The sequence below is a fragment of the Fusarium flagelliforme genome (genome assembly GCF_020744385.1).
Source record: "Fusarium flagelliforme strain FIESC 12 MPI-CAGE-AA-0113 chromosome Unknown B0J16scaffold_8, whole genome shotgun sequence".
Classification (NCBI taxonomy): domain Eukaryota; kingdom Fungi; phylum Ascomycota; class Sordariomycetes; order Hypocreales; family Nectriaceae; genus Fusarium; species Fusarium flagelliforme.
The window spans coordinates 143,101-166,914 of record NW_025763510.1 but is presented as its reverse complement, the minus strand read 5'-3'; the positions used below and the strand labels follow the sequence as shown (position 1 = coordinate 166,914).

General features: G+C 46.8%; 12 protein-coding genes across 12 annotated transcripts; 5 read left to right on the top strand and 7 right to left on the bottom strand.

Annotated features, from left to right (window-relative positions):
- The first annotated feature begins 260 nt into the window (after positions 1-260).
- On the top strand, positions 261-1,861 carry B0J16DRAFT_293203 (uncharacterized protein). The gene is made up of 4 exons (XM_046124360.1): positions 261-412; positions 463-1,038; positions 1,091-1,687; positions 1,753-1,861. Exons 1-4 carry the CDS (start codon positions 377-379, stop codon positions 1,825-1,827), a joined length of 1,284 nt encoding a protein of 427 aa, XP_045977514.1. The 5' UTR covers positions 261-376; the 3' UTR covers positions 1,828-1,861.
- A 1-nt stretch (position 1,862) lies between these two features.
- Positions 1,863-4,033, bottom strand: B0J16DRAFT_293200 (heterokaryon incompatibility protein-domain-containing protein). The gene is made up of 2 exons (XM_046124359.1): positions 3,072-4,033; positions 1,863-3,016 (listed from the first exon to the last, which is right to left on the bottom strand). The coding sequence occupies exons 1-2, from the start codon at positions 4,019-4,021 to the stop codon at positions 1,888-1,890; spliced, it is 2,079 nt and encodes a 692-aa protein (XP_045977513.1). The 5' UTR covers positions 4,022-4,033; the 3' UTR covers positions 1,863-1,887.
- A 446-nt stretch (positions 4,034-4,479) lies between these two features.
- B0J16DRAFT_349729 (uncharacterized protein) lies at positions 4,480-5,593 on the top strand. Its single transcript, XM_046128946.1, has one exon. The coding sequence runs from the start codon at positions 4,517-4,519 to the stop codon at positions 5,516-5,518; it is 1,002 nt and encodes a 333-aa protein (XP_045977512.1). The 5' UTR covers positions 4,480-4,516; the 3' UTR covers positions 5,519-5,593.
- Positions 5,594-5,877: 284 nt separating this feature from the next.
- B0J16DRAFT_418527 (uncharacterized protein) lies at positions 5,878-6,692 on the top strand. The gene is made up of 2 exons (XM_046133770.1): positions 5,878-6,066; positions 6,120-6,692. The coding sequence occupies exons 1-2, from the start codon at positions 5,951-5,953 to the stop codon at positions 6,439-6,441; spliced, it is 438 nt and encodes a 145-aa protein (XP_045977511.1). The 5' UTR covers positions 5,878-5,950; the 3' UTR covers positions 6,442-6,692.
- On the bottom strand, positions 6,690-7,913 carry B0J16DRAFT_349727 (HotDog domain-containing protein). Its single transcript, XM_046128945.1, has 3 exons — positions 7,735-7,913; positions 7,637-7,685; positions 6,690-7,590 (listed from the first exon to the last, which is right to left on the bottom strand). Exons 1-3 carry the CDS (start codon positions 7,852-7,854, stop codon positions 6,830-6,832), a joined length of 930 nt encoding a protein of 309 aa, XP_045977510.1. The 5' UTR covers positions 7,855-7,913; the 3' UTR covers positions 6,690-6,829.
- A 254-nt stretch (positions 7,914-8,167) lies between these two features.
- B0J16DRAFT_375870 (uncharacterized protein) lies at positions 8,168-9,556 on the bottom strand. The gene is made up of 4 exons (XM_046130735.1): positions 8,940-9,556; positions 8,850-8,887; positions 8,576-8,789; positions 8,168-8,526 (listed from the first exon to the last, which is right to left on the bottom strand). Exons 1-4 carry the CDS (start codon positions 9,436-9,438, stop codon positions 8,339-8,341), a joined length of 939 nt encoding a protein of 312 aa, XP_045977509.1. The 5' UTR covers positions 9,439-9,556; the 3' UTR covers positions 8,168-8,338.
- Positions 9,557-10,037: 481 nt separating this feature from the next.
- B0J16DRAFT_405476 (uncharacterized protein) lies at positions 10,038-11,523 on the bottom strand (the record flags this gene model as incomplete). The annotated part of the gene is made up of 3 exons (XM_046132890.1): positions 10,038-10,721; positions 10,772-11,350; positions 11,416-11,523. The coding sequence occupies 3 exons, from the start codon at positions 11,521-11,523 to the stop codon at positions 10,218-10,220; spliced, it is 1,191 nt and encodes a 396-aa protein (XP_045977508.1). The 3' UTR covers positions 10,038-10,217.
- A 761-nt stretch (positions 11,524-12,284) lies between these two features.
- On the bottom strand, positions 12,285-14,105 carry B0J16DRAFT_375868 (putative sugar transporter; the record flags this gene model as incomplete). The annotated part of the gene is made up of 5 exons (XM_046130734.1): positions 12,285-12,837; positions 12,890-13,298; positions 13,363-13,473; positions 13,532-13,802; positions 13,866-14,105. 5 exons carry the CDS (start codon positions 14,103-14,105, stop codon positions 12,285-12,287), a joined length of 1,584 nt encoding a protein of 527 aa, XP_045977507.1.
- A 468-nt stretch (positions 14,106-14,573) lies between these two features.
- Positions 14,574-15,291, top strand: B0J16DRAFT_418523 (uncharacterized protein; the record flags this gene model as incomplete). Its single annotated transcript, XM_046133769.1, has 4 exons — positions 14,574-14,726; positions 14,784-14,841; positions 14,892-15,055; positions 15,105-15,291. The coding sequence occupies 4 exons, from the start codon at positions 14,574-14,576 to the stop codon at positions 15,258-15,260; spliced, it is 531 nt and encodes a 176-aa protein (XP_045977506.1). The 3' UTR covers positions 15,261-15,291.
- A 323-nt stretch (positions 15,292-15,614) lies between these two features.
- Positions 15,615-17,711, bottom strand: B0J16DRAFT_358450 (uncharacterized protein; the record flags this gene model as incomplete). Its single annotated transcript, XM_046129590.1, has 6 exons — positions 15,615-16,039; positions 16,097-16,261; positions 16,316-17,298; positions 17,349-17,517; positions 17,572-17,591; positions 17,653-17,711. 6 exons carry the CDS (start codon positions 17,709-17,711, stop codon positions 15,615-15,617), a joined length of 1,821 nt encoding a protein of 606 aa, XP_045977505.1.
- A 544-nt stretch (positions 17,712-18,255) lies between these two features.
- B0J16DRAFT_405465 (uncharacterized protein) lies at positions 18,256-20,036 on the top strand. The gene is made up of 5 exons (XM_046132889.1): positions 18,256-18,652; positions 18,703-19,001; positions 19,072-19,244; positions 19,303-19,528; positions 19,581-20,036. The coding sequence occupies exons 1-5, from the start codon at positions 18,319-18,321 to the stop codon at positions 19,761-19,763; spliced, it is 1,215 nt and encodes a 404-aa protein (XP_045977504.1). The 5' UTR covers positions 18,256-18,318; the 3' UTR covers positions 19,764-20,036.
- On the bottom strand, positions 19,903-22,304 carry B0J16DRAFT_358448 (uncharacterized protein; the record flags this gene model as incomplete). The annotated part of the gene is made up of 8 exons (XM_046129589.1): positions 19,903-20,036; positions 20,089-20,389; positions 20,443-21,308; positions 21,363-21,689; positions 21,747-21,868; positions 21,929-21,984; positions 22,066-22,192; positions 22,252-22,304. The coding sequence occupies 8 exons, from the start codon at positions 22,302-22,304 to the stop codon at positions 19,903-19,905; spliced, it is 1,986 nt and encodes a 661-aa protein (XP_045977503.1).
- Positions 22,305-23,814: the final 1,510 nt, after the last annotated feature.

Genomic DNA, 23,814 nt, shown 5'->3' with positions numbered 1-23,814 from the left:
CGGAGTGGTAAGCGAAAGCGGGGGTGGTAGTTCTATTTCTGTCCAGGTACGTACCTATGTAAGGTGTCGGACCGTGAGTCTACCCGAGGTCATTGACTGGGCTCGGAATATCTATCTACCCGACTCCTTGACATTATCAGTCGGCTGTATTCCCGTTCTGTTGCCGCTTCTCACAGCCGACAGCAAAGTGGGTTCCGTGTGCCACACTTTCCACTTTCGAACCCCGCGTCTAGACCATTCGGAGATCGGCAACTGGGGTCGGAAGATTCGGGGGCTTGAGGTCAATGGGTCTGCTAAATTCCTATAATAGCTTGGAGTACTTCGTCGAGCAAGGCAGACTTCGTAAGATCGAAATATTTATCCAGAGTTCTATACCATGGCTCAAAGTTCATCTAAGCTGCCGTTTGAGAAAGTAGGTGACCGCTCATGTATCAGCTAAATAGATAACTGACATCGTGATAGATAATCATTGTGGGCGCTGGCCCGTCAGGGTTACTTTTAGCGATCCTCCTTGCACAGCAAAATATTCCCACCGTTGTGCTTGAATCCTGGCCACATCTTGACACACGACTGCGGGCAACCCAGTATGGTGTCCCAGCTACGCGTGTGTTCCGACGCGCAGGTGTTCTCGAGGATATTCGAAAAGCCAGCATTGCAAAATTCCCAAGCATTTGCTGGAGACGTGTCTCAGACAGCGAAAAGCTTATAAGTCTGGACCTATCACTCGTCGAAGATCATCCAGATCGCATGACTATTTTGCCACTGGGCCAAATCATACAGATTCTGTATCAACACTGTGTTGAAAAATACAGTGGATTGATTGAGGTCAAATTCGATCATGCAGTGACGAATGTTGACCAGGATGAGAAGAGCGCTTGGGTTGACATTGATATAAAAGACGGAGAAGCTACAAAGAAAACGAGGTTGGAGGCTGATTACATTGTCGGCTGTGATGGCGCATCAAGCATTGTAAGACGATCATTGTTCGGGAGAAATTGGCCAGGAGAAACCTTGCCATATCGATTCGTTGTCCAAAACGTAAGTTTACCTACCGTGCGTTGCAAATAATCCCGAGATTGACTGAGTGCAGGTCTATTACGATGGATTTGAGAAGCATAACTGGGATGGAGGCAACTACATGATCGACCCAGAACACTGGGGTCTTATCGCCCGCAGAGGCAAAGGAGGATTATGGCGTGTCACTTACGGAGATCCAGTCACAGGCTTGACCGATGAAGAATACTTGGACCGTCGACCTGCACACTTCAAAGCAATGCTTCCAGGTCATCCCGAACCTGACCAATATCGAATCGAACAGACAAACCTATACAACATCCACAATCGCTGCGCAGATCAGTTTAAAGTCGGCCGAATCATACTCGCAGGCGATGCTGCCCACATCAACAACCCCATGGGCGGCTACGGTTGTATGACGGCTGTGCTTGACGTCGGAGGACTGGCTGACTGCTTTATTGGATATGCCAAGGGCTTGGCCGGAGAGGATATCCTGGATAAGTATGCTCAGGTCAGACGTGATATCTTTCTGAAATACGTTGATCCAAGGTCAATGAAGAACCTGAATCGTGTGGCGACCTCAGATCCTCTTACAGTCTTGGAGACGGATAAGTTCTTTAATATTCTAAAAGACTTGCAAAAGAATGAGAATGACATGAGGGAATTCCTCTTGGTAAGTGAAATTATCCAGTCACTTATTAACACTATAAGTCACTTCAGTTGCTGACATTTATCTAGAAAGTTTCAAGTATCGAGTACGATTTCACACAACATTACACGAGAGAAAGTACCAATGCAACGGTGATGCAGTAAACCACTTAGTGTAGCAATTAAAATTCGATCTCATAGTTCTGTTCAAGTGTAGCTGTATCCCTACGCTAGAAAAATCTCCTTCCAATTCGGACCAGGAGCTAAACTAAAGTCAACAGCATTTTGATGGAGTAGACCTAGACCACGCCGTTCAGCAATCCCCTCGTGCCATTCAAGAAGCATAACATAATAAAATGTCCATTTGGGAGGGTGTTGAGCCCGCCTGGGATTGTACCTTGCATGCTCAAAAGAATACGGTTCGCGAAGATCTCGTTCTTTATCCAAGATCGCATGCGAATATGCTTCAGACAGGAGGACCACCTCAATTTCCTGAAATTCTGGATAGAGCCTTCCTTCATACACATCCAGAAATATAAACCCACATTTCTTCTGGTTCAAATCTGCAAGGTAACCGTGGCCTGTGGAACTATTGATACCAGACGTCCTGTAAACCAAGGAGAGCGTCCAGAATTGCAATAGAGGGTAAGGTGGCACCTCTCGAGAAAAGGAAATTTCCACAGTTGGTAGAGTCCGGCTTGTGTCAACCCGTAAGGGAATATGTCTGCCATCTGCAAAGGTACTTCTGGTCCGATATCCATTATATTCCATGTCTTCGATAGGAAATGAGGGGTTGGCAGCTGGGTCCCAAACAAGACTCGTTATGCCAGATGGGCTTCTATTGTACCAGATGATCCAAGTTTTCTTCTCCAGCCAGTAGTTCGTGTCGTCGCGGATGTGGAATGGGCTATTTATATCAACACAACCTTTCAATCCCATCTGCCCTGTCCATCCCGTCCACGAATAGCTTGGAAAGGAAGGACAGCGATGCAGGAGGCCATATTTTGACTGGAATATGATGAAGCGATCGAACATGGCGGTGGGAAGGTCCTGGAAGAATTTGCATTTTGTTGCATCTTCGAAACGCTTTGTGATGCCTGCCATAGCCCTTGATACATCATTCTGGTTGGTAATACGTCTCTGTGTGTAATAGAAGAGCATGATGGCAAGGTCAAATATAGGTTCTGACATCTCCAGGGCGTCTGGAAGGAGAGATCCATATGATACAGGTGACAGACGATTCTTTGATATGTCGTCTGAAAAATGCTCGGCATGTTCCGCTGCACGGCAACGGTAGAATACTTTGTTGTCAACAAAGTAAAGTACTCGCCTTGATAGTACTTGCTCTTGAAATCTGAAACCTGTTAGCTTAGTTGTCGCATTTTGCTCGAGTACGATGCAAACCATACGTCCATGCTCTTGTGTTGTAGACCGACTTCCGAAGCAAAGTATCTAATCCTTTTACAATTCCCACCTCGACACCAGGGCATATCTCGTCCGTATTCTGATGAGCGTTTCGTGTACTTTCCCGGACCCCGGGCAAACGCGCATTGGCGTCATGGCCACAGGCCGCAATGACTGTCAACCACGCCCTCTCGTATATAAGATCCATAGAGTTCACGCCCAGCTCCAAATCTTCAGCATCATTTTGTAACAAGCATAGAGCATCTACCCAAAGATATCGACAACCAAGATGTCTGGTCAATACAATGGCGTCATTTATTGTATTTGGAAGCGAAATGGCGACCTTTTCCAAGGAGCCTTGAATGAGAAGTGCTGGTCGGTTCATCGTAGTAAGGCGGAAGCTTGAGACTGATCCCCAGACATAGCTCAAGGCAACATATCTTTCCAGACTGGTAGTCTCAACAAGGCAGTTAGTCTGAACATCGAGTAACCGAAGGACCTTAAGGGTACGGAAAGCCTTGTCGAAGGCTACATCCGTCGTCAAGGTGCACGTCGAGCCATGTAAAAGTTCACACGAAGAGACCCAGTTGAGAATTCGAGACGTTTCCACTGTCGGGGCTGTCTCCGGCTCAACGAACATTGTATCCTGGTCAGCCGATGGCTCTACGCGGGATCTGAAGCAAATCCAGGTATCAATAGCGGCATGTCGCGGCGAAAAGCTGCGACGGCCAAAGAGTCCCGTCGTCCAGAACAACTCAGTTTCGGCTCTGACATCTTTCACCAAGCTACCCTCAGAGAGTGTTTTACTAATGATGCGACAGAAAGGACATGAGCTGTCCATGACTCGAGCAATTGAACCAAGAGGGTACCTTGAACCGCTCAAACCAGGATCATCATAGCGCTCGTTAAGGGCATCAGGGCTCAAAGGTATTTGGGTGGAGAAGTCACACAGCATAGTGGGCTGCAGTATATTGACTTCAGCAATACTCCGTCGGAAAATAAGATACGGTCACTAGGATGAGACAAGAATAGCGCAAAGGAAGAAAGACGCTCCACAGTAGCTGCGGGGTATTTTGGGACAGTTGAGATTTGCATAAGTAAATATTGCATAAGTAAATATTGCATAAGCACCTAACACTCGTCAAGGCGTCAGAAGAATTGGCCTTTAAGAGTATAAGGGATGGAATAACTTGGTTATCTAATGCAATCTTAGAATAGCCCCTAGGATACTTTGCCTTGGCGCCCTAAGACTTAGAGGATAATTCTCTGACACCCACCTGACACTGTTGCTTGGCAGTTAGAGGATCGTCATAACGAGAGGTCAGCACTTGCAGCCTAAAGTCTCCGAGCGTTCCGGATAAAGAGGATTACAAGAATCAGTAATCAGATGTTGTACAGTAAGCCATTCTTCTACTCTTTCAAATTAAACTTGAACAAAGACTGACCTTCAATGTCGCAGACTGCAGAACAACCCTCGTCTCTCAGGCCGGATACACGTTATATGTTTGTGACTGGCCCACGAACAGCTTCTCATCTTTTCATGCGCATCCTCAATATCGAGGGGCAGGGTGCTCATCCGTCGTGGAATCATGGATACTTCTGGCTACAGGCGATGAACCTGCGCACCGACGCGCACAAGAAGCCTATGAAGGAATGGTCAGCCGAGGAGAAGAAAAGCATCGAGGACATGGAGCAAAAGTGCTTCAATAATCTTCTAGAGTACATCAAGAATGCAGAAGCCGAGGGAAACAAAGTCATGTTCAAAGAGCATGCTTTGTTGCTTAATCATCCATTCTTTGAGTCCCAGCGCATTCATGGAGAATGGGCTACAGTCGGGGAGCCACAGGTCTTGGAGGGTTACCCGGATGGTGTATCAACAGCACGATCGTCGTTGAATAAGACCATACTTTCTGATGACTTCTTGAAGACCTTCAGACCGACATTTCTCATCAGACACCCGGCTCTGTCGATTCCTTCGCTGTTCCGTGCGGTGAGGCATGAAGGTTTCAAGCGAGAGATCAAAGAACTTAATCACATCGAGACGTCCTTCTTCTGGCCTAGGAAGCTTCTAGAATTCTACGAGGCTCAGAAAAACAACGGAGGCGAAGAACCGCTTGTTATAGATGCCGACGACATGATGACCTCTCCGGGCTTGATGTTGAAGTACGCTAGGCTTGCTGGACTTAACCCCGACAAACTGCAATTTTCATGGGAGAAAGCTCCCAAAGAAGTCACCGATAGTCATCCTCCCATCGTACAATACATGTTAGGCTCACTGAACTCTAGCGACAAGGTCGATCTGGGGAAAGTTGCTGGTGATGTTGATATTGACCTTGAGGCGGCGAAGTGGCGGGAAGAGTTTGGAGAGGCAGCTGGCGACAGGCTGGAAACCCATGTCCGCGCGGCGATGAGCGACTACGAGTACATGAGATCAAAGCGGTTGACGATCTGATCTACTCTCTATCCACATAGATGTCCATTCTTAGTTGAACCTTCTCATCAAGCTACACGTAAATCTTTATTAAGCATCTGCTCACCGAATTTCTCTGTCTTCGAATTCTCGTATATTCGGTTGAATGCCTGCTATGAATCCCAGTAGCTCTACTGTGGGACAAATACTTCTAGAAATATCAATGGGTCAAAGAGCCGTTGCATTGACCGGCCCGCTTCACCGCCCGCGATAATACGAGGTTTTTGTGAAGATCATTATATTTGCCGGACCCGCAGGCCCATTGAAGTACCGGATCCACATGATCATTGACGTATATAAAAGAGCCATGACTATTCCTTCGAAACATAAACTCTCTCATCAATCACTCCTGCATTACTTCTCGAATTACCCAACCAAACTCAAGTCTCTACCAACAAACTTTCAACCATCAAGATGAAGTTCTCCGCTGTCGTTCTGGCCGCTGCCGCCACTACTGGTGCTACCGCCGATGCCGTCTTTAACGTCCGCGACTTCACCGCCAGCTGCACCCCCCACAGCGCCATGTGCAGGTATGTACCCATACCGTCGACTTCTGTGAACATGCCACTGACCAAGCTCACAGCTACTCTTTCAATGTCATCCAGCCTGGAACCATGGACACTGAGGGCTACGACTGCACCGCCAAGGTCCCTGGCGCTGGCCCCGGCGAGCTTGGCGAGGTTAAGGCTGGCACCTGTCTTCCCTCTTCACGAACCTTTGACGTCGTCCGTAGCGACGAGGGCCTGACTCTCACCGTATCTGTTCAGGTCTCCCCCAACAGCTTCACCAAGGGCTCTCACCTCATCCCTAACAAGGAGATCAAGACCGTCAAGGGTGATACCCCCACCGGCGATGTCCAGGCCTATGACGGCCCCAAGGACTTCCCTCTTGAGCGTGTCGATTAAACGTATGCTCCGACATCCGTGGACTGCACCATGATCTGTCCGAGCTAGGACGGCACAGTCGAGGTTGGGGATGACTCTGAGAAATGAGAAGCGATGTGGATATGATATATCATGAAACAAGAACAACGAATAGGGGAGGATGGGGAAGTTGCCGGCCAGCTTTGTGGTCGGTAACTTCCAGATGGTGATTTCAATTCGTGCTAATAGTAGCCTTTTTTGTATATAACGGAAATTTACACCTTACAATTATCATCTTGCTGTTACATGATTTCTCCCATGATTCAACAACTTTGCCAGCGAATTAGTTTGAATACTATTCGTCGAATGCCTGACCTGTCCAGGGCGGAACAGCATCGTCTTTCTGCATTAAAGACTAACAATAAGCAGTTTACAGCTTACTCTTGCCCTGACTAGTAACCTTCATTAAAGCCAATCCATTACTCAAAACAACCTTGCCACCTTCGATCTGCGTTATAAACCTTACCTCGGACCACCCACCCTGCTCCTTCCCGGTGACCCACGCGTGCGTGATTAGCTTATCGCCTGGCCTCACAGGACTGGCAAACCTCGCCTGGTACTCCTTAATGTTGGCAGGATCCCCACCACCAAGCTTCTTCAACAGTGAATGAGCTGTTGAGTTCCACGAATACAGCCCATGTATAATTGTCCCCCCGAAGCCCATCTTCTTCCCTGGCTCAGGATCAGCATGCAGCGGGTTGTAGTCACCATTCAACCTGTATAGCATCGCCGTCTCGGCGGTGGTTTGGACCTCCACCGTGGCATCAGGGGCCGTATCTTTTGGCGGAGGGTAGTTTTGCGTAGCAGGACCCTTGGGACCACCCCAATTGCCCTGGCCAATAAAGAAGCCGCTGCCGATGACGCGGGCGTACACCTCGCCGGACTCAGTGTCGACAAGGTCAGTCTGGGTCTCGAGCACTGTGCCCGGGCGGCCCTTGTCGTAAACGCCGATGACCTTCTGGCGGGCTTCAAATTTGCGACCGTCAGATGTAGTTGGGAGGGGCTTCAGGAATTCGATCTTGCGCTGGCCATCGACAACACGCGTGTAGTCGAGTTCGGGGACATCAGGAATCTGAACGGCTTTGCTGGCCTTGTAGTAGTCGACTACTTCCTGAGAGTCCTTCTTGAAGGCTTTGGTGGGTTAATGATTGGACCGCGGGTGAGTAGTAGGACTTACGAAGGATGACAGGGTAGGTAGGGAATACGGCAAAATCGGGGTGGAACTCCTGTCATTTGTCAGTTCAAGCTAAGTTTCTGGACAAGTTGGTGACGTACGTAGAGGAAGTGAAGCTCATCAGCGGTAGCGCCGATGGTGTTGGCGAAAAGTATGACATCGCGCTGCAGCCATTTGACTTTGAGAGGTGGGTACTCGAAACCAACACCGGGACCTGACATGATGAATAATTTGTATGAACCTCTAAACGATGTGTTAATGTGAGTATGTGGAAGAGAAATGATTTAGAAAATGAAAAGCAGAAAGATGTACCCCGGACTTAGTTAACAGCCGAGCGAAATGAGCCGAGGTTCGCGGGGTGTGGGGAAGGGGGGTTATGCTTAAATAGGCAGCTCCAGTTGGGGTTACGCCGGCAATAAACTCTCCTGCTCATGACACGAGCGCAATGGACCTATCAAGACTTCAGTGAAAGAATAATGCAGTAACGGAGAACAAAAGCAACTTAGAGCAAGACACCAGGTAATGTGTGTTGTACGCAACAGCTTCCAGTTGATAGACCTGAGAAATGGAGGTTTTATTGTACACTTTAAAGGACCTCTATCTCGATAAGACTTCCAACCAGCGCCACCCGATGACAGCACCAGTACTACCTTAAGTAGCCTATGGTGACCTTAACCGTATTAGCATAGAAGTTCAAGTGGCCATCTAAGGGCCACCAGCCCGACCACTGTAATCCCAATAGTTATCACCCTGAGCTCTGCATGTGCCTATAACGCAGTAGTAACCGCCCCCACGGTTATTTGCGTTGGGCGAAAACATAACGAACGGGTCGCCATCAGCATCCCAGCCGCCTCCTACCTTACAAGAGTCTCGCTGCATGTTCTGAACCGTGTCTGAAAACCAGTCAACGACGGTCTTTGAGCAAGGAGAAAGGATACTTACAAGCTGTATGAGCAGTGTTATACCAGACGCAAACGTCTTCACCAGTGCTGCCGGTACATGAATAGGTATTGCCAGTCGACCAGCTCTCGGAAACAGAGAATCCGCCACTGATCCAGCTCACAGGGGTCAAATTTGCAGTCCACCCGATGGTATAAGAGACCGATTGAGTATTTCCCACACTGCATGAAGGTGCTGAGCCGCAATTGACAACTTCCTTTTTATCCAAGTTAACATTTATCTAGTTCGGTTCGTAATGTAGCTAGAGCTGCCTTACAGAAAGTTGTTTGTGGAAGTAGTTCTGATGAGGATCACCTATTTCTCTTATAAGCTCAAACATTCCTAAAGTGAAGTGTTACTATCTTACCATCACCGACAAGTGAAGTCATTGTCAGAACTGAGCAGGACGGAGGATCATTGATCGGGCTTGGCTCTCGCTTGGCAAGAGGCTTTGGTTTCTTGGAGTTGAGGAAACGAAGGGCAGTCTCGTGTTCCTTGGAATGGCAGTTCTGATCGATTTTGACTTTGGGAGAGGGCTTCCAATCGATACCAGAGCATTCAACCACAGTTGCCTCGTGGTTAAACCTCTTGGTGCAAATTGGCCCACCCGAATACTTGGCCTTCGAGTGGACAAGGTAACGGTTATGGCCGACAGTGAAATTGCCAAAGCCATTCTCGTCGACATCAGAGAAGTCAATACTGGTAGACTCATCTGAGAGAAAACTGGAGCAGCTCTGCGCAAGCAGGGAAGTGCCATCATAGACGCTGAGTGAAGTTTGAGATGCTTTCGCATATTGCCAAACAACGTCAACGCTGGCACTGGCAGCCGAGGCTGCTACAGCTAAAACGAGGAAAAGAGAGGGCATTGCGAAGATGGTTCACAAGGCAAGTAGGAGAGTATAGAGAACTGAGTTGGATGTTAGATAAAAGCTTCCAGGACGAGGTGATACAACACTTGTTATATAGTACAAGCGTGCAGAAAACGATACTGCTTAGAAAACAGTAGATTCAGTCTGCAATACTGTATAACATCTAGTAAATAACGTTGAGATGATCCTGAATCCTTCATGTCTGCTTAGACTTATTCTTACTGCTTTAGGTAGGTACAGACAAGCGTTAAATATTTTAAGAGCTAAAGGATTCTTTAGCTGGAGGGTTAGTGCTGCTCAATGTAAACCTAAACCTCCACTCTTTCAGTTGCCATTGGAAGCTTTACACGAGGCATTCTAGTCCCGGATCCTTCACTACTACTTAGACCCATTAATAATAATTTGAGGTGGTGTAAACAAGCCTTTATGACACGAGGGATCCCTTAGCTGGTAGGTCAGTGCTGCTCAATACAAAGCTGGACTCCACTCTTTCGGCTACACGGCTTTTAGCGCTGGTATAGAACAAGGCATTGTCTAGGACTCCTATTGTTAGCGCAAACTGCAAAGAATCCAATGTCAAGTGCCGAGTCTCTTATGCCGTTGATTGCGAAATCATACAACGTACGCTGGTCAAGCTGACGAGTTGAAACTTGGTCCGGCTCCTGACTTGGTATGAGCTCATTCCTTCATTTTTATCCCTATAGACAGTCGTCCTGCAAGATTAAGCGGAGAAACTCTATTCAAATTCTATTTGGTATTGTGAGCCCATTGAAGGCCTAGATCTTCCTGCGAATGTCATTCACCTGCATTTCTTCAACTATTTGCCAGATGCGCCGTCGATTCTGCAAACCTGGCGGAACCACCAGCCCAACTCGAGCATAGGATCCAGGTGATGGTGGCATCACATCTGGATCGATTATATCCATCGGCGTGAGTACTTGTCGCATAAGCCTTTCCCAGTCGTACTGCTTATGCTTAGCAACCCCCTGGCCACCCATCGTATCGCCACTGAGCTTCGCGTGAACCATGGTCAGGTTGAGGTCCCATAGGAACGGAATTTGCAAAAATAGAGCGCACCAGTGGGACTGATCTAACAGGTATGTGCATTCCAGAGGAATGTCATATGGTAGAAATTGCAGTATGCGATCCTTGATCTCTCCACGTAGTGCCTCGAGATGATCTTTGAAACTGGGCAAGGGGTTTGGTGTTGGTTCATACTCGTTGAGGTTTGAAAGTAGACTTTGCGTTAGATTGGGAATATATTCCGGGTCCGCGTTCCACTAAAAAATCGATCAGATTTGCGACAGTCTATAACGAGATGTCCACTCACCCAGCGGTCTGTAAGAGGTGGGCCATGAGCGTCTTCTTCCCAGTCATCGTCATCCACTGCACCGAGGACTCGCTTTGGATCAACAAAGTACCGACTTAAACCAAGCTTCACAGGCCCTGTCATCGAACGAGATTCCGAAGGGTCTTCCGGAATTGCGGGAATGAATGGAACGGGGATAGGTATCACTCCATCTTGAAGTTTAATGACATTTTCAGTGCGTCGTTCAAGTGTCAACCATAGATCTCCCAGTGTGCGAACGTGAGAAGTGTGGGATAGCTGCATGGCGCGCTTAGCGATGCGCAAGCAAGGAGCATGTAGTGCAATAAAGTAAAGATCGCGGTTGCGAGAATTGCAATACCAGTTTGGGCGCTGAGGTTGGATCATATCGGAAGGCGGGCAGTCCAGTCTCAATGCGACGCGCCTGAACGATCCTTTTTCGTCGGTGTCCTCATAAACCGGATCGCAGCCAATGGTATCATCTGATATGGCACCGAAAGGATTTGGGCGCTTGAAGTAGCACAAACTTGACAGGGCGACATTATCCTGTTTCCATAATTCGGGATACCAGCGAGGCGGTGACTGCATAATGTTAGACATGTGCACTCGGGTGAGTTAATGAAGGATCATTGTCGTGTTCCTCTTACTTCAGCGTATATTTCATCGTCAAGGTCGTAAGGATCGACTTTATCCAGCTTAATGCCACAAAGTGTACAGTCGCAACAAAGGTGTGAATATGTATATAGGTCGCTCATGACGGCTGAGGAGGAATCGAATCTAAAGATTAGGATACTCAAAACAAACAGCCTAAGAGCGGGTCAGATCACCTGAAGTAAGTGAATTTGTTCATCCCTTGGGCAGGCAGACTCGTCTTCCTTATGACTGAGCCCCGTGGGCGCTGTGTGCAAAGGTTGCGATAAGGTGCTGTTCAGGAAGAATGCAACGTTGCAAGAAATAGAAGCGTCGGTTTATGGGGAGGCAAATTTGAGTTTGTTGGTTGGTAGGTCCACTGAAGCACGGGGCGGAGAATGTACATACCTACCTCAAGCACTAAGGTGCCAGAACCAACACATTGAATAAGGGCTCCACTAATGGATACCTAATTTAGATTTCTACCTATTACTGAAGTTGTTAGTCTACTCCGTACCATTAAGTCGAAGGGCGTCAGGGTCCAGCACTGGCCAATTTGTTTCAGTGAAAATATCATAAATGAAACGTCAGCAACTAGACAAAAAGGTAGGACTAGTCTAGGCTTTGTGATAGTTCTTTCTTTACAGCTTCCTTTAACATAATGTCAGCCTCATTGAGAGAGGCGAGAAGCGAGAGGGAACTCAGAATATGAACCCAGAGTAAAGAAACCAAATCGTCTAATGCCTGGTTTAAGATGGCTTTAAGTACCAAGATTATTCCGCTATTTACACAACTAGACCGGTCTGTTCTAAGCCTTGAGGTGAGGCTCAGATCAATAAGATTTAAAAAGCTAGCAATATAGTACTGTCAGATTTATAAATAACTGCTATTCCCCAGTGACTTTAACTTTAACTCTCTCAGATACATATGGCATGGTATCTACTGGTAGAAACATAGCAATCAATCCAATTGCTAAGAAGCAAGCACAAGCAACCCAAATTGGCGCTGAAGTAGTAACATCAGCAAACGTGGCGATAAAAGGCGCACTAAGAGATGCCATTCGACCAAGTGCCATAAGAATACCAGTACCGAGACCACGATTCTGAACTTCGAGAACCTGAGGTGTGTAAGAGTACACAATGGCGTAGAGGGCATTGAGGGAGAAATTGATCATGCTTGAGAATGCGAGGTTCTCTGCGGCAGTTCTGACAGATGTGAAAGCACCTGAGAAGGCAGCACAAATGACTCCTGTCAAGAGCATCGACCTTCTGGACCTAAACCACTTCAATGATACCAGGATAGTGCTCAGAGATGGACCGAAGATTCCAACAACCGAGGAGACAGTCCAGTCACGATAGGTTGTATAGTTGCTCTGTTCGCCAAAGTCGGCTCCGTTGGCCGCTAGGTAATACGGCAGGAAAATAGTATAGAGTGGGTATCTATAAGCTCGTAAGTTACATATCATGCAGGGAAGGAACGTGGAAGACATACGCAATTCCAATCAAGACCCAAATCATAATTAGTCCAACCATGAGACGTAGTTGCTTGGGACCATGAAAGAGTTCTTTGGCTCGGTGGAGATTGGCGTGCCACGAACGAACTTCGGTGTTGGTCTCTGGCTGGCCGATCAGAATGAACTGGTTCTCCGTGACATGATAATCGGACTTGTTCATCTTGCTGATATTGTTGATGACCTCAGCAGCCTCCTTCATGCGCCCACAAGAGATAAGCCATCTTGGTGACTCGGTAGATCGGAGGACAAAAGCCCGGATAAGGGACATCACCAGACATAACCCACCAAGAGTGATATACAAGTATCGCCAACCCATGTTATCAGCCTTCCTGCAGTTGTCTGGCGTAGAGCCGCTGGGACATCCGAGGTTGACAAGCAGTGGCCAAGCTAGATCACAAAGGTAAGCATATGCAGACAGGCAATCGATAGTGATAAGCTAGGGAAGCATTACCGATGAGTCCTGTGATGGCGTTACCCAGTCCCCAGATACCGGCGAGACTAGAGAGAATGAATGACCATTGTTGGGGAATAGCCTCCGCAAGAATAGTCAAATCGATGGCAACTAGAAAGTCTGGAGTTAGTGATCATCACGACAAATGGCTGCTGCGGCGTTTGCTTACGATTTCCACCAGCGAATACACCAATCAAGACGATAAAGATGTTGAGAGCGGCCCAATTGGGTGAACAAGCAGCAACGGTGGTCACGATAGAACAACCAAAGATGGAAAGCTGCCAGACGAGTCTGCGACCGATATTGTCTGCGAGTCCACCAAGAACAACAGCGCCGAACAACATGCCGGCATATAGGGATGCGGATAAAAGAGTCGCGTATCGAGGGCCGAATTCCATGGCAGCTTGTGGGGTAACGAGGCTGATGGAGACCAGGATCATCTATGCACAGCTGTCAGTTCGATACATAGAGAATGGGCAAATGATAAAACTTGCCTGGTCGACCAGAAACCCGAAGCCGCAAGAAAAAGTCAACTGCCATTGGAATTTGCCGAATCCAATAGCTTGAATCGCCTTGTTGATGACTTCATGATTGTGCAAGGTAGCACCATCCGCATCATCAAAGGTTGTAACTTCTCCGTTTCTATGGCTTGAAGAGTGCTTCAGAGGTACACCGAACGTCTTACTTTCCATCTTCTCATCAGAGACAGATGCTGCGTCTGCGGCCGCTGATTGAGTTGGCATGATGTTAAACAAAGTTTAAAAGGGAGATAACATCTGAAATTGAAACAGATGATTGTCATTCACGACTACGAAGACGCAGGTATGCTCCTTTATCTATATCTACATTAGCAATCAATACTGCATTATCTTGAGGGCTTTGACGTTCCCTATCTCGGAAAGGACACAATCGCTCCTCTCCTGTTACCAGGTTCCCCGGATTCCGGTCCGCTTGAACTTGCCCAGTTCAAGAGCTGGAGATAAACTCAAAACCGGACACGTGCACCAAGCGGAGAAATAGGAAAATTTCCGAGATAACCACAGCATGGCTTGCCAGACACGGAAGCGGACCGTGTCATGATAATGGTCGAAAGCCACAACGCTAGGCGCGCGGGGTAATGAGACTAGGTCGGCACAATGATAAGGCCAAGGTTGGTATTGGTATTTATTCGAGCTTGGTGTTCGATAACAAAAGTCGCTAAGCTGATTATCATGGGTTCAAGTGTTGAATGTTACTTGTTGCCGCCGACGGCGGATGCACCCAACAGCCGACTTCCGATCCTTGTTTATCGAAATGTGCTCCCCCTTCCTAGGACGGAGGAGACGGCGACACAATTCCTGACCACACACAGATGGGAGAAAAGAGTTAGTTAGACTTTAGATGCCACATAACCTCACTTACTGATTGATGCCCTTGTTTAGGGTTCATGGGGACATATTGGCATCCGACACTTCCACCCAAATAGCCATGAGTGTTATGGTAAGACCAAGTCCATCTACACCTGTCTTTAATCTTCTAATCTTTATCAGGAATCTTCAAAGGAACTTCAACCCTACTGTTGGGCAAGATTCGGACTGGCGAAGGCATGGAAGTTAAGGTTAAAGCAGGAGATGTTATTATTTTGCCTGCTGGAACCGCCCATTCTTCTACCCAAAGTTCGCTTGATTACAAGTACATCGGAGTTTATCCAAAGGTTAGTGCTCACCATGATAGCAAAGTTTCTAGCTGTTGACGATTCGTAGGGATGCCCAAAATGGCGAAACGAAACAGGAAATCGGCCATCGGAAGACTTTCTTTCCGTGATTCAGAAGGTTGATTTGCCTGAAGACGACCCAGTGTACGGGAATGATGGGCCTGTAACACACCTCTGGCACAAGCGATCTATGGCAAAACTCTAGAATATTGTTATATCGTCATGATCCGTAGACTGATATTTAATTAATGCAGTTCTGTATTACCTTTGCACGCCTTAAAACCTACGGTGATAGATGATAACTACTGTAATACTATTTAAACCCTTCTTCTTTTTAGAACCCTATTGCTCAATAATCTAAACTGGAGTTTAACAATCTTAAGTGTGTAAGGAAGTCAATCCCTTAAAGCGCAAGTATATTATTCATTTAGCTATCATCCGGTAAATACAGTTGTTATTCTGTTTGTTTGTATGTGCATATTTGCAACTGCTTCTCCAATCGTACCAGCCCAGAATGGGGACAGAATCTGGGGGAAATCTCTAATCATTCTAAACTGCCCTAGAGAGGCACAGATATGCATGTGCCAAGTGCATCTATACTAGTAGGAGCCGCTCCAAAGCCATTCAGATGGCCGTTGCCAACGCCCTTCAGTAAGTTCTCTGCTAAAGGTTCCTCTACTTCATCTCTTGTGATCTTATCCAAACCCCAATCAGGCAGAGGATCACTATTCCATAGATAGAAGCTCAAGTCAGAGTCTTTCTTTGGAATGGTAGTCATAGACTCGATCATATCTTGCCTCCCGGCCCCTAGTGGATCTAGCTCGGGCTCTTCAATCCAGGAGGTTCCGTGGCCCCAGTAGCTGTACCTTTCCGACTTGTGCTCCCACTCATAGTCCTCCCACCGGTCTTCAGAAAGTACCTGGATGTAGTGAAGGGAGCTTCCTGCCCAAATGCCAGTCACCTTTCCGTTCGTTCCCTGTTTGTCTTGAGATACATGTCAGCTGAGTATGTTTGATAACGCCCCATGATATTTAAACTTACACCAGCTCCGACACGTTCCGGTCCATACCATGTCTTGCATAACTGTTTGGGTATGGATATTGAAATCCGTCTGAGCATCGCTACGGACGTCGAAAGACTTAACGCGTTGCCGGATCATCTTGTGAAGAAGACGAATGAAGTAATCTGCAGTTGCTTCTACAGAGCCTTCACGGGGTTAGACAGTTAACTCTATGTTGTATACGTACTGTTCTCACTTACCCATCAGACTTCCGTTAGAAATGGGTGTATTTGGCCCTAGGAAGATAAGGTAGTTGGGAAACCCCGAAACGCCGGTTCCAAGGTATGAGGCTGGGTCATCTTGCCATAGGTCTTGTAGGTTTACACCGTTGCGACCAAGAATTGGGAAACGTGGTTTGAAAGTGGTGTTGAATCCTGTCGCTGCCACAAGTACGTCTGCCGGATACTCTTTGCCGCCCGCTACAATTCCATGAGGGGTGACCCTTTGAATGGGATCAAAGACAGGCTCAACATTGGGCTTTTGTAAAGCAGTAAGAAACCCCTCCCCAGGGTTGATTCGTCGACAACCAGCCTCGAATTGAGGGATAAGCTTTTCTTGAAGACTTTTGTCAGGAATCAGTTGTTTCATTCTCGACTCAAACAGGTTGCGTATATTCCTTTGCTCAGGGCTAGATTTCAGGAACATTTGGAACATTCCATTGAACTGATCCTCAAGACCCTTCCTAGTGGCAAGATACGTATCTTTGTGGCCTTGAAATCGATTCTTCTCTTCATAACTATAAGTGTAGTTTGTCGCGTTGGAGTCGGGTAGTGCTACTGGCGGCGCGATCCATGAAGGAGTCCTGATGAACACGGAAATCTCTTTGGCTAAAGGTTGTATCGAAGGCACCAGTTGTATGGCGCTGGCTCCTGCACCAATGACTCCAATCCGTTTTCCTCTGAGGTCAATTGAAGAATCCCAGGAAGCTGTGTGAAGCAATGGGCCAGAGAAAGACGACAGATCCTCCACGTTCGGTAGTTGGGGATTATTGAGAATTCCACCGGCGTTAACGAGGACTTCAGAGGTAGAAGATCTGCCGTCATCCAGATCTACGGTCCAATTCCCCGCTTCTTCAGACCAACGGGCTGATTCAACCTTAGTATTGAAGGTTATGTATTGCTCCAAGTCAAAGTGTTTAACAACACGTTTGAGATAAGCATGGATCTCTTGAGAGGAAGCGTAGCTGCGACAGGTCAGTAGTCTGAATAACATTTAGCGATGACCTCTACTTACAATTTTGACCACGACGGGTTTGGAGCGAATGAGTATTGATAGCAATGGCTGGGGACATCACATGCACATCCAGGGTATCTATTCTCAAACCAAGTGCCACCGATGTCTGGTGACTTCTCAAAAATCTGAAAGTCGACATGATCGTTGAGAAGCTTTTTCAGCTTGTAGGCTGTCTTCAGTCAGACCGATACGAGGTTTATAGTCAGGAAGGGGAAGGGTTTACCCATAAGAATGCCAGAAACGCTGATAATGACAAGCATCAGTTACTAGTCAGGATAACGTGGGATCTGAGAGAATATCTTACCCAGCTCCAATGATGGTGCATCGAAGACGGTCTTTTTTCTGCGCATATGTAGAAACCATGATTGCTGTAATTTAGGCACGAGAATATATAAGACTGTGAGAAAGTCCAATTGTCTCAAGGAAACTGCCGTTCTGAAGATTGTGGAATTATAGCAACGATAATGAGATACTTGTAATTCCTTCCACCAGTATAGCTGTCATGAGACTCGACTACAAGAAGCATATTTGATCGACTCTAAGAGAGGCAACCCGGGGGCGGTCCGGGTTGCCAATCTTTTGGCGTTCCACGATAGCCTGCATGTGTGTGGGTGTGTGGGTGTGTGGGTGTGTGGGTGTGTGGGTACGGAGACGGACCGTTAGCTTACAGCCCATGATCACTAACCTTGACCTTGGCTTCTGCCATTGGCTCAGACTAAAAAGGCGGGTCTGGAACAGATGAGGAGATAACGAGCCAAGATTAATGAAGCAGATGACATTGGACAACACCACTGAGGTCAGAATGGACTGGAGGAATAGATGAGTGGTTGCTTGGCAGGCCTATAAGGACACGAAAGAGTTTGCTTAGTACCCTACTACTTTACAAACCTTGCAATATCCCGGCAAACTGATCCTTTGTGCTGAACGCTTTCTTGCTATCTAAATTACCATACCATTACCTCAAGTTATAATGAATCGCTGGTTCAATCTTGGTGCGGCCAAGGATGAGGACAAAAGCCCCAAGACGACCCGAGCCTTGCCTGCTTCTTGGTATCGGTCTTCGGCCATGTACGATCTTGAAAGACGAGCCATCTTTTCCAAGAAGTGGATTGCTGTCTCCCACAAGGCCAGATTCGTCCAATCGGGTGACTTTGTACGTATCACAGAGGCTGGCTTCACTTTCTTCCTGATCAAAGATCGTCAAGGAGAGATTCGGGCCCACCATAATGTCTGTCGCCACAGGGCATATCCGCTAGTGGAACAGGACTCAGGGAAACTGTCAATCCTGTCATGCAAATACCACGGTAGGAAACTCCTATTTCAATCACACCCAAAGCCTTCTGACAATTACAAGGGTGGTCGTATGGACTCGATGGCAAATTAGCCAAGGCTCCAAAATACCAAGAGGTATCCACGTTTGACAAGTCGGCCAACAATTTGTTTGAGATCCATGTACATGTGGACAAACTTGGATTCATATGGATCAACTTGGATTCCAACCCTACACCAAGTGTCGCTTGGTTTGATGACTTTTCTTCGGTCGATACTCAACCACGACTTCAAGGCTTCGATATGGAGAGCTATCATTTTGATCATCAGTGGGAGATGACAGGCGACTACAATTGGAAAACACTTGCAGATAATTATAATGAAGTAGGTATTTCTTGACGACGTCATATTGTTTGTACTTGCATTTCTATCTTTGTCTAACCATAATTTATAGTGCTATCACTGTCCCACTGGACACCCAGCACTCAACGCACTCACCGACCTGTCCAAGTACTGGGTCGAGACTGAAGGGGGTCATATTCAACATTTCAATGTTGACAAACCCGATGAGAAAGGAATGGGCATTTATAGCACATTTTATTATCCCAACGCGTCGATCACCATCTCGTAAGTAAAACCTATCATTTCCTCCAGAACTGGTCGCTGACACCACGGAACTATAAAGACCGGACTTCTTCTATATCATGCGCTGTATCCCCATCTCGGCCAACCAAACAAAGATGGAATATGAGGTCTATCGACATAAGAATGCTTCGGATCATGATTTTAATAACATCAGCGACTGCTTTAAGCAAATTCTCAAAGAAGATAAAGATCTATGCAATGCGGCGCAGAAGAATCTAAACGCAGGTATCTTTGTTAATGGCGAACTCCACCCTCGTGTAGAGAAGGTACTTATGTGATTTCCAATGGTATAATCTAAACACACTGACCTTTGCCTAGGGCCCTTTGTTCTTCCAGGAACTCACACGTAACCTAGTTATGGAACATCATCAGCAAGAAGAGGCCGAGGGGCAGCAAATCTGGCCTGCTGTCCCGAAGAGTATGAGTTCAGGTGAAAACCGGGAAGATATCGATTTCTGCAATAAGTTGGAGTGTTCTGGACATGACGGTCTCGAATGGTGAATGCAGATATGGAAATATGGTATTAGCTTTTATCATTGCCGCCCACCTTTCAACATGAAAGTGATCACTGTAAACACAAATGACTCGCGATATCTCATGAATAGCCATTCTTTTACTGGAGATAATTCAACGTACTCGTTTAAAACAATGTGTTTCCCCAATCCAGGCTTAACCACTCATCAATGGCTCTCCCGAAATCTTGTGCCTGTGGGAAAATGTTTTGTTGTCCATCAAAAGACCCAAGTCCATACCGAATATTTTGCTGTAGTGTTTCTATCCAGATTGTGTCAGCGGCGGGTCTTGCTTCAAATCGAGATCAACTGACCTTCACCTGGGGCGTAGATAGGTGTATCTTTAGGAACAGTCTTGTGTCCGATGATGCCAGCAGATCCAACCAAATCATAATCGGTCCCGCTTCCATTATCTTGGTCTGTGGATAGTAACCCGCTAAACATGGACTGATCAGCGTGTGCGTCTGGCCGACCCGCTTTCTCATAACACAATAGGTCCCAAAGTAGCCTAGTGTCAATCGTGAACTTTTGTTCGGCTGTTCCAGACAATTCCGGGTCTTGAGAGGGAACGGACACCACTTGGATACTTTGCTGTAACTTCTGTAGATTGTCATGCTGCAACATGGTTAGCCTCGAACTTGATCCATAGTAGGCCCCAATTGACTCACCATTACTCCAGCCATCGGCCATATGGTGCCCATACGTTGCAGAAACTCGAGGCATTTTCTAAACCCTGACTGGGCCTTTTCGCGAAGGCTATGATCCTCTACAAAGCTATGCTGAAGATGTATGGTCGCAACGATAACAATAACATGTGCTAATGTTGGATCTGATATCTGGTAAGCCATTCTATTAATCAGTTCAAGATGGTACATGATCCATCCGATGTGGCGTGTGATTGCATCGAAAGAGCTGTTGATGAAAGAGTGCGGCATTGTGCTTCGGAAATGTCGTAGTCGCATCGATAAGAGAAACGGGTGGTTCAAAATAACAGGGATAGACGCGTAAATGAATTGTGCGAATAAGTATGGGCCCCAGTGATGTCGGTTCTGCTGAAGAGAATCTGACGTTTGTTCCTCAATCCGACTGGCAGAAAACCGGTATTTCATCGGTACGCTGCAATCGACCTCAAGGTGGCGATATGTAATTTGGGAATAGTCTGATCGGGGATTCCAGGGAGGTAGCACATCTGAAAGTACACGACACGATGCGTATATTCTTGCTTCCCTCCAGACTTGCGCAAGAGGCGTAGTGTACTTCAGTATACCTGCGTCCATAGCACATGGAATGACATTATCTGGTGGAGTCAGCCAACCAGAACCAGGCCATGAGTCTGTTGGATCATTGCCTCCGTGCGACGTGTTCAGGGGCCACACGCTAGGGGAGACACTGCCTTGCAAATGATACAGCACAAAGATGCTCCGAAGACAGTCATTAAACTCGACGGCATCACCAAGAACGTTCCCTTTGGGAATACCACGCACGAACTGGATTGCCATATTAAGGTGTAAACCAGCTTGGGCAACATTTCCTTCTAAAGCGACAGTTAGTCCACGTTAGACTATTGACTAATTTACTATGCTCCCACCTGTGTACTCGAAAAGGCTGAGAAGACATAAAGTCTGTAAAACAGACAGGTCCACTTGGCTTCTGAAGACCTTGTCCATAACCAGTTGACGCGATGTGCGGGCCATGGCAATCAAGCGTTGACGGGATTCCATGTTCAAGGATTGCGGGGGAAACCGAAGGCACAGTGCTTGTAGGGCGAGTATTAACTCGGGATCACGGCCGGGCAATGACTCTGCAAACTTCTCGGTGTCGAACATAACCAGAGGCTGTCGATGAAGCCAGGTCATATACAGAGATGTTAATTCCCCGGTTCGTGACTCTGGAAGTACTGATGTACTATCACTCTCTGTTAGCAATCACCATCGCGGAATATCGTACCAAGGATCGGTCTCTCGCCTTAAACCCGGCTCAGGCTGCATGCAGTTGATAGTCTCAGCCATATCGGGAAGGCCGATCATGGAGTTTGGGGTATGTCTTGTGGTCGGATGTGAATCCGAGCGTTGACGAGAATCTTGAATGACAGGACTGCAGAATCACCGGTCAACATCTCGAATGAATCCTTGCCGCAGGAACTTAGCGGCATACTCTAAACGTTCCATAAAAAAGTCCAGTTTTTCTTCAAGACTTTCCATTCGGAGTTCCTCATAGGCCAAACTGTTAGTTGACACTGATTTGCCCCGGTATCGAGAAAGAAGAAGGGGAAAGGAAAAAAGAAGACAAACCAGGGAAGTATCCTGTCGGCCTCGATGTCCTTGGAATTCTGACCCCGACTCATAGACGCACAGCTGGCCCAACCGTTGGCAGTATGAGCATGTAGGCCTCTCCCCTGGACACTTTGACTTCTTGCGCCTATTAACCGTTAGAACCGTGAAGAACATCACATACAAGTTGTGGACGTGAGAACTGACCGACATGGTTCGCAAGCCTGCTTTGCGCGTTTCGTTGGTCGCGTGTCTTCCATTCCCTGACCTGCGTGCAGTAGTGTTATCTTACTGCTGGGCTGGAAAATTAAATCAATTGGGGGGCGACAGTCTAATTATTATACTTAGGAAAAACGACTAAACTCAACGTAGATTGGCGGTTCGGTCTGACATAACGAAGACGCTGATAAGGGCTAATTGTGGGGGGAAAGCGGGGGAAGAGAACAGTCCAATCCAATGACATACATACTTACAGAACTACAAAAAGGTCTAGGGTACTTAGCCTAGCTTAATAATCACCAAGTAATTATTTAGGAATGGAGACAATTGTGCATAAAGGGATAATGTCACTAAGAGCATTCTTTATTTAACTAGTAGTTTTCTCTGCAGTATGTGGTTCTTGATAGAATAGCGAGTCATATAAGATGCATCTTCATGTTGAATGCGCAAACTAGCCTCTCTAACTCTGCTTTTAGCGTTTCGTTAAGATATTGCATTTAGCTCTAACGTAACCTTTTTAAAACTCCATCATCTCTTTAAAGTCAATGATTAAATACTTGGTGCTGTTCTCAAAAGTGTTGTTTGATCAAGTACGCATAGCTGGCTATCCCATCACCAGATGTGTTACTAGCAGACCCCAAACAGGTGCTGTTCCTACCCAGCGTCCGCTTCAATTAAGCATTAAAGCAAGAGAATCATAACGATTTAGACTCGCTAGGAACGCACAGGGCGACATTATCCTGTTTCCATAATTGGGGATACCAGCGAGGCGGTGACTTTGTGTCTGTTGGTTGCTAACAGCGCAACGCGTGCAGTAATGGTCCACTGAAGCGCAGGGCGGATAACGTTCCCGAAACGCGGAGGTGCAGTGTGTCTAAAGTACTGGCCAATTTGTTTCAGTTTCTCCACTGCACTCTGGGCGTGGAATTTGCTTTTGCCAGCGATGTAGAGATGACTTGTAACGAGAGGAACACTTTAGGAAACAACTAATCACCGTTGGATTATGTTTTTGTTTATACTTGCTTTTACGCAGGCCTCCAGAAGCTTTTGTACTCTCAAAAGTACTATAGTGATTCTAGATCACCAGTAATCATACGTGACAGATTCCAGGCCCCCCCACTATGTGGTATGCATAATGTAAAGTGCCGTGTCTAAGCGCATCACTGACTTGCGTTACGATTAATTGACAATTATCTGTTTTATCTGATTTAACAGTATCACAGTTGTAAAACACAAACTGTTATTGTGTTGTTTAATCTGTATACTTTGCAGGACTTGCGCCTCAGAAAAACATTGACTAGTAAGATATAAACCCCTGAAGTCTCGCGTATTAAAACGAGAGATCGGACTGTACAACCAGTAAGGTTCAAAGTTAAAAAAGCGACTAAGATCCTATGTCATGTTTAAATATGTACCATTGTTATGTTTGGTGATGTTTGTATCGACCACTCTTTGGCATTCTACGAAACGGAGTACACTAGAATTGACAAGAAGTCAGGGATGCGGCACCGCGTCGGAGATGGAGCCTATCTCCTTGGAGCCCATAACTGT

Bases quoted from the DNA above. Each gene is read 5' to 3' on its own strand.
- B0J16DRAFT_293203 (XM_046124360.1), top strand. From the start codon at position 377: ATGGCTCAAAGTTCATCTAAGCTGCCGTTTGAGAAA. The intron at 413-462 runs GTAGGTGACCGC...ACATCGTGATAG, and splicing joins CTAAGCTGCCGTTTGAGAAA to ATAATCATTGTGGGCGCTGG. The intron at 1,039-1,090 runs GTAAGTTTACCT...GACTGAGTGCAG, and splicing joins ATCGATTCGTTGTCCAAAAC to GTCTATTACGATGGATTTGA.
- B0J16DRAFT_293200 (XM_046124359.1), bottom strand. From the start codon at position 4,021: ATGCTGTGTGACTTCTCCACCCAAATACCTTTGAGCCCTGATGCCCTT. The intron at 3,017-3,071 runs GTATGGTTTGCA...AACAGGTTTCAG, and splicing joins TACAACACAAGAGCATGGAC to ATTTCAAGAGCAAGTACTAT.
- B0J16DRAFT_349729 (XM_046128946.1), top strand. From the start codon at position 4,517: ATGTCGCAGACTGCAGAACAACCCTCGTCTCTCAGGCCGGATACACGT.
- B0J16DRAFT_418527 (XM_046133770.1), top strand. From the start codon at position 5,951: ATGAAGTTCTCCGCTGTCGTTCTGGCCGCTGCCGCCACTACTGGTGCT. The intron at 6,067-6,119 runs GTATGTACCCAT...CCAAGCTCACAG, and splicing joins CCCCACAGCGCCATGTGCAG to CTACTCTTTCAATGTCATCC.
- B0J16DRAFT_349727 (XM_046128945.1), bottom strand. From the start codon at position 7,854: ATGTCAGGTCCCGGTGTTGGTTTCGAGTACCCACCTCTCAAAGTCAAA. The intron at 7,686-7,734 runs GTACGTCACCAA...GACAAATGACAG, and splicing joins ATGAGCTTCACTTCCTCTAC to GAGTTCCACCCCGATTTTGC. The intron at 7,591-7,636 runs GTAAGTCCTACT...AACCCACCAAAG, and splicing joins TACCTACCCTGTCATCCTTC to CCTTCAAGAAGGACTCTCAG.
- B0J16DRAFT_375870 (XM_046130735.1), bottom strand. From the start codon at position 9,438: ATGCCCTCTCTTTTCCTCGTTTTAGCTGTAGCAGCCTCGGCTGCCAGT. The intron at 8,888-8,939 runs GTAAGATAGTAA...TAAGAGAAATAG, and splicing joins GACTTCACTTGTCGGTGATG to GTGATCCTCATCAGAACTAC. The intron at 8,527-8,575 runs GTAAGTATCCTT...ACTGGTTTTCAG, and splicing joins TAACACTGCTCATACAGCTT to ACACGGTTCAGAACATGCAG.
- B0J16DRAFT_405465 (XM_046132889.1), top strand. From the start codon at position 18,319: ATGAATCGCTGGTTCAATCTTGGTGCGGCCAAGGATGAGGACAAAAGC. The intron at 18,653-18,702 runs GTAGGAAACTCC...GACAATTACAAG, and splicing joins CCTGTCATGCAAATACCACG to GGTGGTCGTATGGACTCGAT. The intron at 19,002-19,071 runs GTAGGTATTTCT...CATAATTTATAG, and splicing joins TTGCAGATAATTATAATGAA to TGCTATCACTGTCCCACTGG.